Below are 11,259 nucleotides of genomic sequence, written 5' to 3' on the forward strand. Positions count from 1 at the left end.
ATATATATATATATATATATATATATACGTATGCATGTATATATATGTATGCATGTATATATATATGTATACATGTATATATATATATATATATATATGTATACACACACACACACACACACACACACTCATGTATATATGTGTGTGTGTTTGCTTGTCTGCCACCAACATTTGACAACTGGTGTTGGCTTGGTTCATGTTCCCATAACATAACAGAGACTGATGAAACACCAGTTATAAATGTCAGTACGGGGAGGAATTTGTTTAATTAAATCTTTCAAGGCAGTGCCCCAGCATGACCACAGTTTAATGACTGAAACAAATAAAAGAAAATAGTTTTCTTTTTACGTAATTTAGTTTGGTTTGTGCAATCTGTATATAAGAATTATGATAGATAACTATGGGAGAGTATCTGAGATTCTCTTCGAAAGTATTTATTCAAATCAGTTTAAAGTCTTTAAAATACATAAAATCTTTTTTAATGAAATCCCGATAGAGTATTTACCTTTCACACTCTTCTGCTGCCTGTATTTACGCTGGATTTCATTAATACCTCTGACATGTGATGTTAGAAACCACATGTCAGACACTGTTATACTTTACACGAGCTAAGGTTGGATTGACCTAGAAATAGTATTGAACTTGAAAAAAAATATGCTAATGAGCTTTATCTTAATTATGTTTGTAACTTTTCTACCTTGACTGATGTTGGTTGTTAGCTGAGATTTAGTTTGCCTCTTACTTTCTAAAGTTCATTTTCCCCAATTTAGCAGATCTAAGAGGAATAGTTATGAGGATTACCTCTCTCCAAAAAACTATTTTGATTAAAATACTAAAAAGGGAAGTTGATCAAGTGTGTTTATTCATTTTATTTTATTTGTTTATTTTACCTTATCTCTGATAAAACAGCAGGAAATAATTCTTTTTAATATAACAAGAGAAAATTCCATGAGAGATTAGCATGGAGAAGTGTTGATTTTTCTTAAGATTAAAACTTGTCACTCTTTATGTATAATATTTTCTGGAGGAAATGTTGTGCCAATGGTCTTAGTAGGTCCTCTGAGAACAGTGTATCTGACATAGTTAACATTCTGATTGAATATTTGCCATTTGGTGGCTGCAGAAAACCCATGTTGAGGGAGGAAATTCCAGAGGGTTGATGCAGATGGAGGAAATTCCAGAGGGTGACTATGATTGAGTCAAGTCTTCCTGAGTAGTTCTGGGAGTAAAAGCAGAAAGAGGAGACAGTATATCTGTAAGTCAGAGGCTGGAGTGTGATTGTCAGTGACTTTATGGTAATTAGTATTAACAAGTGGGCTTTCTTTGGATGTCAATGAATGTTGCAGCAACCCTGTCTCAGATGTTGCTGCAATACTCCATTGTGGTTCTCATTTGATCTTTGTAGAGAGCTTTCAGTTGTTGGAAACTGAAATATTTTCTGGTTCTGAAGAGAAAGACTATACTTTATTATAGGGTTTTGGCTGTGTTTGTGTGTAAAAAGAAATTGGTATATTGCTTAGTTGACACAACTAAATTAAAAATTGAGTTCCTGGTGTAACCACCAAACAGTATTAATTTAAGTTAATTTAGAATTCTATTTAAATTAAACTTTATCTGCACAGTTGTCATGAAACAGATTTTGCAGTTGGGGGAAGGAAACTTTATCAATGTAAAAGATATTGGTTACTTTTTAACAATGAACTTAACTAGAATCCTGCTTTCCAACCATATGATTTTGGGTTCAGTCCTATTGTGCAGCATCTTAGGCAAGTTCTATTGCTCTAGGCTAACGAATGCTTGTTAGTGAATTTGTTGGATGGTAATTGAAAGAAGCCTGTCATATAAAATATATGTTTATGTGTGTCTGTGTGTATATATATATTTTTATTGTTATAACTATTACAAGCCATATTATTTAGTAGGGATGTTGTCGAGGTTTGATGGCAACAAGTTTTCTCAATCTCAAGAATCTTTCTTAGTATCCTTGCAGAATACAGAATTGCACTTTCTGTTGGTTGACAATTCAAATTTCTGTTCCAATATCTTTTCAGCCTTGAGTAGTAGTTTAGATGTTGTACCAAGTGTACTGTATGTCACAGGAATAATTGCCAACTTTGTCTTCCACAATATTTTTATCTCTTTGGCCAGGTCCTGCTAATTCTCAGTTTATCTCAAACAGACAAAGCTCCCCAGTAGCACTGTGAGGCCAGTGATTTCTGGCAGTTATCCATCAGTCCCGGGCTCAAAGTTCTCAGGAAGAGAACTGATTATCTTTGATGCCCAAGGTCTCTTCAAAAATGCTATTAAACTTTCCAGTCATTAATCCTCTTTATAATGCTAAAGTGGATTTTCCACCTATTGCACTGTTCAACTTTCCAAATGCCTTCCCTCAGTCTCTGTTTGATCCAGGATTGCAACTCCATTAAGGAGACCAGCTGGACAAAAAGTGCATCTGGCTTAATGGTGACCACACCTGTTCACGTTTAAGGAAGCACTGGAGATGTAGCCTTAACACATGTTTGCACATCATCAGCCATGGCATGCCCAGTCCACCATGCAGTGGGTGCTGACAGCTGATAGACTGCCTGACTATCGAAAAAGTATCCCTTCTACAAGAAGCAAGAGTATACACCCAGTGCAATCAGATGGGGATTGGAACCAGGCATGATGGTCAAGTAGTAATAGATGACATGCCACAAACCAAACTAGACCCAAAGCAATTTAACTGGTCTGTCTGTCCAGTATCCAACAATGCAGTTGGATGGTATGGACTTGCTTTTTTAGGTGCTGAGCCATATTTCATCTGTCTTTATGATTTGAGTTCAAATTTTGCCATGGTTGGCTTTGCCTGGGTTGATAAAATATGTATCAGTCAAGTACTGGTGTTGATGTTATCTACTAAGCCCCGTCCCTAAAACACCTGACCTTTTGCCAAAATTTGAAACCATTATTGTTATTTGATGAAAACTTTCAGCTTATTTTGCTGGGTATGATGGAAAGTGTCAGCTGCTCATAGCCAGCGGACTAAGGTGACATTTGTTTACTGATCATGCTCCAAGAACCCTGCAGAGAACTTTTGTAGATCCAAGCACTGATGATTTTTGTAGGTGTTCTATCTTTACTTTTGTACCAATCTTTTTAAGCCATGTTGGTAGTTGAGTACTGATTCTTCCAAGCATGCCAATCACTATTAGCATGACATCCACTCTCTTCATTGCCAACTACCTGCATATTTCCCCACTTCAATTCATCATAGTTTCTTCTTCTTTCTCTTTGATCCTGTTGTCTCTAGGACATGCTATATCAATTATCAGGCATTGTTTTTCTTTTCTGTTCACCATAACAGTGTCAAGTTTCTGTTGTCTAATCTTATGGTTACATCCAACAGTATTTTGCAATCCTCATTCTCAGTAACTCCTTCTGAGATTTGGTCATACCATTATTATTATTATTATTATTATTATTATTATTATTATTATTATTATTATTCAGTAGTTTTATTTTTATAATGTGCTTTCACTTCACTTCCAAGCGCAGCTCTGTGTGCCTTGGGTATGTGCTGGGGTTTGCTGTGATGCTCTTATGGTTACTGTATTGATTATTATCATTATTATGTGGTGAAAACTCGCAGCTTATTTTGCTGGGTATGATGGAAAGTGTCAGCTGTCTATGGCCAGCAGACTAAAGTGTCACTTGTTTACTGGTCATGCTTCAAGAATTTTTCAGCTTAACTTTTGTAATGAAGATATTTTCCATTTGTGAGATCTAGGTAATGGACAATGATCTTCATAGGTAAGAGTTCAAACTTTACTATAGCATTATGTTGTAATTCTCAGCAAGACAAAACAGATATTAAAAATACAATTAATCCAATGATGACCAATTCGCTAATGCCAGCATGACAAAAATGGCTGTGTGTGTTATCTATTTATTAGTTAGAGATTTCAGACCAAAGTCATCAGATTTATTTTGACATATTGGATGTTTTAATGCACATGCTTTTCGGAAGCATATCCCAACTGGGAATCAATACTGCATCATGGCATTGGTTCACTAGCAACTTATTACTCTGCCTTGAAAGCATTTACTCTTATGTAGACGATTATTTTGACCTGGCACAAAGTTTATTGTGTGATGAGATGAACCAACCTAGAATATTACTCAAAATGTTTTTTACCCCATTAGCTTGAAAGAATAAAGATTTAAACTCTTCCATCAGTACCACTGCCATCACCACTACTACCAGCAATAACAACAACGAAGAAAGCAGGCCTCTCTAAAACTGTGTGTATAGATGCAGGCATGGCTGTGTGGTTAAGAAGCTCACTTTACAACCACGTAGTTTTGGGTTCAATCCCACTGTGCGACACGTTAGGGAAGTGTCTTCAACTACAGCTAACCAATATCTTGTGAGTGAGTTTGGTTGACAGAAACTGTGTGGATGCCAATTGTGTGTGTCTGTGTTTGTCTCCTCCCACTGCTTGACAACAGGTGTTGATATGTTTATGTACCTGTAACATAGTAGTTTGGGAAAAAATGACTGCTGGCAATACACCAGGTCCAGTTCCTGCAACTTTTGGAATACAATTCATTCTAGATCTCGACAGTGGTGTTAAAACAGCCATCTTTGAGCTGCATTTTCATCTTGGGGAAGAGATGAAAGTCCACAGATGCTAAACACTTCAAAGCAGCTCATTAGAACTCTCAATTGATTATCTGACCCTGGGGGATGAATTTTCGATGCACAATAGCACATTTCTGGAAGTGACACTCATGGCATGTCTTCCAGATCACTCATCGTCTTCCAAGGATGTTCTTCTGCTTTTGAAGCACGTGTGTCACTCAAAACATTGTGTATGACCCATTGCCTTGTTGCCGTAGGCTTACTGAAGCATACCCAATGTCTCTGTGGCAGACTTCCCAAGTTTAATGCAAAATTTCATGTTGAACTCCTTGTTCCTGTCTATGACAAAATTGTAGACTGCAGTATACATGTGATCACAAAATAAATTTCACAACTTGCGATGTAAACACAGTGATGTCACTTGGCACACTACCTCATGAAGGTCACTGTGCACACACCTGTGTGCTGCCATCTGTTGGCATGCTACAAAACTAGTCCAGGAACTTTTTGATATCTTGTATAATAATAATTTCTCAATTTAGTTTCTTCTTTACAAAAATAATTAATGTAGTTAGGAATGCTATCCTGCACATCTATTCAGCTGGTGCCATGTAAAAAGCACCTGTACTGGTGCCAGATAAAAGCACCTGTGCTGGTGCTGCATAAAGGCACCCAGTACACTCTGTAAAGTGGTTAGCATTAGCAAGGGCATCCAGCCATTGAAACCATGCCAAAACAGACATGGAGCCTGGCCAGCCCCTGTTAAACAACCAACCAATGTTAGCCTGGAAAACAGATGTTAAATGATAATGAGTTATTTCTGCAACTACAACTGTAGCCTATTGGTCATTCTAACAGTTATTGAACCTGAAATTTGAAAAAAAGAATCAGTCATTTATGAGGATTATTTCTCAAGTATGTTGATGGTGTATGATTTTTATGATGTAGTCAGTACTTATAATAAAGACTTACTAACATAGTTTTATTGAGTCCTCTGTTTGAATTCAAAAGTGTGAATTTAAATATTTAATATAATGTATATAAAATAGAAATATGTACAAAAATACATGTAAATGCAGGAACAGACTGCTATAGTTTTACACCTAGCTCTATGAACTTTCAGTTCTTTACATGAATGATCTTTTTATTGCATTAACATATCATTGGATTGGTTTACAATAATAAGATTATAGATGGATTAACTAATAAAGCACATAATAATCTCATACTTTAATCACACCAGTATGTGTACAATGTGTTTTCTCAACCACTGTTAGATTGATGGCAGTTTTCTGTTCTCTCTTGTTTTATGCTGAGTATATAGAATAGAACTGCTAAGTTTTTCTTCTGTATGCTCTTTCAAAGAGTTACAATCTTTAAATTATAATCACTCAAATATTGTCAATTGAAAACAAAATTAATTAGAATAATTGCTGCAATAAAAGATTCAAAATGGAAATTGGGAAAAAATCCCTAAAGAAAACAATGGAAATAAAGAATATTTCTGGCAAAATGGACCTTATGATTGACAATTTTGGTGAGTAAATGTGATTGTTAATCAATCAAAATTATAATGTCTTACAAATTTTTTAAACAATTTTAATATTGATTGTTTCATTTTTAGTTTGAACTTTTTATCACATATTGGATCTATATTAAGTAGTTGTTCCTTTCTATTTTCTTGATAATTTATTTCAGAAATTTGAAATGTTTATTAGTTATTTATTATAATTTGTTTATTATGTTTATTCTTTTGGGTTTGTTCTGTAACTTTGATTTATTCTAAATTTTATTCAGATTTAAAGGACAGAAAATTAATAATGATATCAAATTTTAATTTGATATTTAGTGTTCTTTGTATTTTGTATTTCACACAGAGCATTGCATATATGGAAATGAATGTTTATTTAATTTTATGTAGGGAAATTTTAGCATTTAAGTATTTGATAACAATCTTCCTAAGCATTATCTTGGATTTTGTCACTCCTACCAATATTTATAGAGTTGAATATTTATCTCAGAGAAAATTAAGATTTCAATGCTGTGTTTATTTAAAAACCAACCAGCTTGTTGTATAATTTCTATCCTCAAAGAATTTGAACTTTTTCTGTGTTTAATTAGAATTAAGTAATCTTTTGAAGTCTCTCTCTATCAAAACTCGTGCTGACTTTAATTAATCTGTATTTGCAAGCTAATAATGCATTTACTTCCCTGTTGCATTCAAATCAGTGTTAATTCTAGATTTTCTCTCCTGCATACTGACTGAACTGTTTGTTTACAATCAGATATAACCACCCTATCCACTTACTCATGCTTTGTAATCAGTTTAGATTCCACCCATCAGTTTTGAATAGTTATCTTGTCAAAGAAAATGTGTGCATGTTGAAGAAAAGCGAATAAACTACTAATAGAAAAGATATTATCATTTGTACAAACTGTCTTTCTTAATTGCTTCTCTTGTGAAGCAGTAACATTATTGTTTCCAACTTGTCAGCATAATAAACGAAGATTGAAAGTCTATCAGTTTTCAATGCAAACACTTCACATCACTTTATAGTAGTGTTACTTAAATGTTTTTCTCCTATACCTCAGTTCAATTTTCCAAAAAGAAAACATGCACCTTACCATGAACAGACACAGTAAAAAGCATATATATATATATATATATATATATATATATATATATATATATATATATATATGTTTAAAAGAAACTTAAATTAAAATTTTATTTTTAAATGTTATTTGCTTGTATCCCATTCTGGAGTAATCCACAACTCAACAAAATATTGCCATAACCCACTGACGGAGCATTTGCTCTGCCTATTTTTAACATTCAGAATTCAAGAATGTGATAAGTAGATAGTGTATTGTATAATGTTGAGAGTACTGTAGTAATTACTTTACATAATTCATTTATTCCTCACTTAGTTGTGATTTCAGATCCTGCTGAGGTTGACTTTGCTGTTTTTTTTCTCCAAAAATATTATCAATACTTAAAATAAGTATCAATGATATAGTAGAGTTAATTCAGTCAGTTTAGTTCACATACTACAAAAATTCTATTATGTTTAGTCAACATATATTAACAGTATATACTCCATTTCTTTTGCCATTCTGACATCTTCAACACACATGCATGTGCTGTTGGTGTTGAAGACTATGTCTTTATTAAATAATGTTTAAAATGTAAATTGTGTTAGCTACTGATGGATTAGTGACTTGGTTAAGCTGTCCAGTTCATCAGCAAGTTCTCATTGATAAATCCAAGAATTCAAAGAAATTGGCAGAAGTCTGCTTTGGCAAGTATGAGTTTCATGAAAACCAGTATGAGCCATGAGGTTAATTTCTGGATATACAAAGAAGCTTTATGGTTTTCATGGTTTTTAATTTCAAACTTCACCTGAACTGACATTATGTTTTATCTTCCTGGAGTCTTAGTAGAATAGGTCTTATTGTCTTCCTTGCCACAAATTTGTTCCTAAAAAATTAATCTAAGAAATGCAGTATATATCTAGCAAACCCTTGTCAAAAGTTATTTTTATTGAAAGTTCTGTGAATTAAAATGTAATAAAAAGGAATGAAATTAACTGTAAACATTGATAAACAGCAAATATATATTATCTAATATACTTTTAATGACTTAAATTGGAAATACTTGCTGATGGGTTACTATAGTTCTTGGAAAAAGCATAAACATCCATTTTCCTTATTTCTACAAGTATTAAGCTTTATATTCCATGTTTAGAAATTGAGACAATCAAGAAGTATTTTCCAAATATATTTTTTTGTGCGTGAGAAGACCCGGCAAGCCAAGTAAGATCGTTGCCAGTGCCCCTGGACTGGTTCTTGTGCGGGTGGCACATGAGATGCACCATTTTGAGCGTGGCCATTACCAGTACCGCCTGACTGGCTCCCGTAGGATTTTCGAGCGAGATCGTTGCCAGTGCCCCTGGACTGGCTTGTGCGGGTGGCACATAAAATACACCATTTTGAGCTTGGCCGTTTTCGTGCGGGTGACACGTAAAAGCACCCACTACACTCTCTGAGTGGTTGGCGTTAGGAAGGGCATCCAGCTGTAGAAACTCTGCCAAATTAGACTGGAGCCTGGTGTTGCCATCCAGTTTCACCAGTCCTCAGTCAAATCGTCCAACCCATGCTAGCATGGAAAGCGGACGTTAAACGATGATGATGATGATGATGATTTTTTTTTCAATGTCAAGTTCTGCTGTATAACTGAAACATTAACACTAATGACGTTTTGATGAAGATTAAAAATAATTATTGAAGTAAATCAATTAGAACACTTAATAAGATTTATGTATTATGTAGATTAACTTACTATTGATGGGTGTCTACAGTTGGCTTCACTCATTTAATAGGTTTTTACTTTGCAGGACTTCCAGTGAATCTCTAGTTGTATGTTGTTTTTCTCTGATGTGCTAATGCAGGATTGAGGGAAATGGCAAGATTTGACCTGCCCAAGTGATACCAGCAGAGAAAATAGGGCAATAAAACTTTTGATGATCATAATCAGTTAATTTAGCTATTATATTTGTTTACGATAGGGTTATTTAAGAAATGGCATATTTTTACCATATGCTCAACATTTAGGTTAAATGTAGGATCATATTTAAGATATAAGATATTTGCTATTCTGTTGAATTACCTCCTTTACAAGTAACTTAAACTAAGTTTTACCTACTCTCATTTGGCATGTCTTAGAAAGTTGTTCTTATATGTGGTCTTTAAAAGTTTTTTCTAATTACTTGAATGAATAGCTTCTTTTTACTTTTTATTAGTTCCCGTCATTGGATTGTGGCTATGCTGGAGCACTGATTTGAAGAGTTTTGTTGAACAAATTGATCCCAGTACTTATTCTATTAATCTCTTTGGCTGAACAGCTAAATTACAAGGATGTAAACAAACCAACAACTGTTGGTCAAGTGGTGGTGGGGGACAAATGCAAAGACACACACATGTACATGTAAACATATAATATAAACATGACAGGCTTGCACACAGTTTGTCTACCAAATTCACTCACAAGGTATTGGCTAGCTCAGACCTATAGTAGGAGACACTTGCCCAAGGTGTCATACAACGAGACTGAACCCAAAACCATGTGATTGCAAAGCAAACTTATTAACCATTAGTTATAAAAACTAGTGTTTGTATCTGTGATCCACTGTAATTTCTTTTTTCCTTCAATGCAGTTTCATTTCATTAATTTTAACAATATCTTCCATTAATGTTAATGAAGTTCATTTTCAAAATGTCCATCCCATTGATTACCACCATTTTCTTATTAAATAATACTTATTGTTTGTTTTATGTTAATGTCTATATTCTTGATTCTCTGATTCGGCTTTCTTGTGCAATGACAAGAAATATATTGTTCTTTGGTGTTTTGTATTGTATACATGTAACTCTTTCATATACTATTCAGCTAAACATTATATCAGTTCACTTTTTTGTTTTTTTATGCACATTATGCATCTCTGCAAAGAGAAGGTGGGGAATTTGCCAACCTTGGTTATTTGTTGTTTATCCTCTACCATTCTGGCTACATCCAGTGCTTCAAGATCTGTTCTTCCTCTGACACCTGTTCGCCCTTTCCTGCCAAAGCTCTTAACTTTTGTGTTTTTCCTGTTGGTCAGAAGTGGAGTTGGTCTTGTAGCTTTCTCTTGGATTTTGTTGCCCTGCATCATGTTTCTGTGAGGCAAGGTTTTCCTTTCCTCTCTCAGTTCTTATTGGTTTTGAATTGTCATCAGTGCTTCTGTAACTTAGCTTTTTTTTCTAGATAGGAGTGTAAGCCCTATGCAGACCCATTTTTACCTTTGTGAAGAGGTGGTTCATATTAGACAGGCCTCTCTATTGTTGGGCCTGTCCAGCACAGGATGCACTATCAGGAGATTGCATTTTGCTGGCATTACTCTGGGTCATTGAAGCACATAATCCATCACACCACAAGGAGGACTGGATCTTGTGGTGGAAAAAATGTCAGCAACTAATAAGAAACCTACAACTCTATTTAGATTTTAGACCCATGTTTTTACCTATATTTATTAGGGTATCTGACTAATTAAGAAAATGTCCCAACACATATTCTAAATTTTATAAAGGTAAATCAGAGTCCATGAATTCAAGTCTGGTTTTTCACACAAAACCATCCACAAGTTCATTTTGAAATTTATTTTTCATACTATTAAGGCCACAAGAATGAAAAGTATAATTTTAACTATAATTGTTAACTGATTCTGATAGGGTCTTAAAAAAACACTAAAGTATCAATTAATGCTCTCATTTCAGTACAGATGACCTATAAGTTCATATTTATACTCGCAAAGCATGATGCACTTCATTAAAAATAAAGTGCATAGATGACTGACTGCCGAAGGATTCATTAATAGGTATATAGCAGTCAGAGAGACATAATGTACATATAATCACAGGTATATACATTAAAATTCATTATCGGTTGTTTTAAAATTTAAATCTGTGGAGGAGGGCAGAGCACATCCAGACAATTGAATTTGATGTAATTGATATTCATTTTACTATGTATATGTATGCACATGTGTATAAGCACTGTGTGTGTGTATATATATATATATATATATATATATATATAT

At 34.1% G+C, this 11,259-nt stretch overlaps 1 protein-coding gene across 6 annotated transcripts in view; it reads left to right on the forward strand.

The window, feature by feature from the left end:
• LOC106876994 (rho family-interacting cell polarization regulator 2) overlaps positions 1 to 11,259 on the forward strand; it is a 195,091-nt gene that overhangs the window by 78,927 nt on the left and 104,905 nt on the right. For 2 of the 6 annotated variants that reach the window (XM_052971864.1, XM_052971865.1), the window contains exon 1: positions 5,882 to 6,161. The exons of the other annotated variants lie outside the window; for them this stretch is intronic. In XM_052971864.1, coding sequence (XP_052827824.1) covers positions 6,077 to 6,161 — 85 coding nt within the window. In that variant the 5' untranslated portion in view covers positions 5,882 to 6,076. Of the gene's footprint in view, positions 1 to 5,881; positions 6,162 to 11,259 lie in introns of those variants that run through there. 6 annotated transcript variants of the gene reach the window in all.

The sequence above is a fragment of the Octopus bimaculoides genome, chromosome 11 (genome assembly GCF_001194135.2).
Source record: "Octopus bimaculoides isolate UCB-OBI-ISO-001 chromosome 11, ASM119413v2, whole genome shotgun sequence".
Lineage (NCBI taxonomy): Eukaryota > Metazoa > Mollusca > Cephalopoda > Octopoda > Octopodidae > Octopus > Octopus bimaculoides.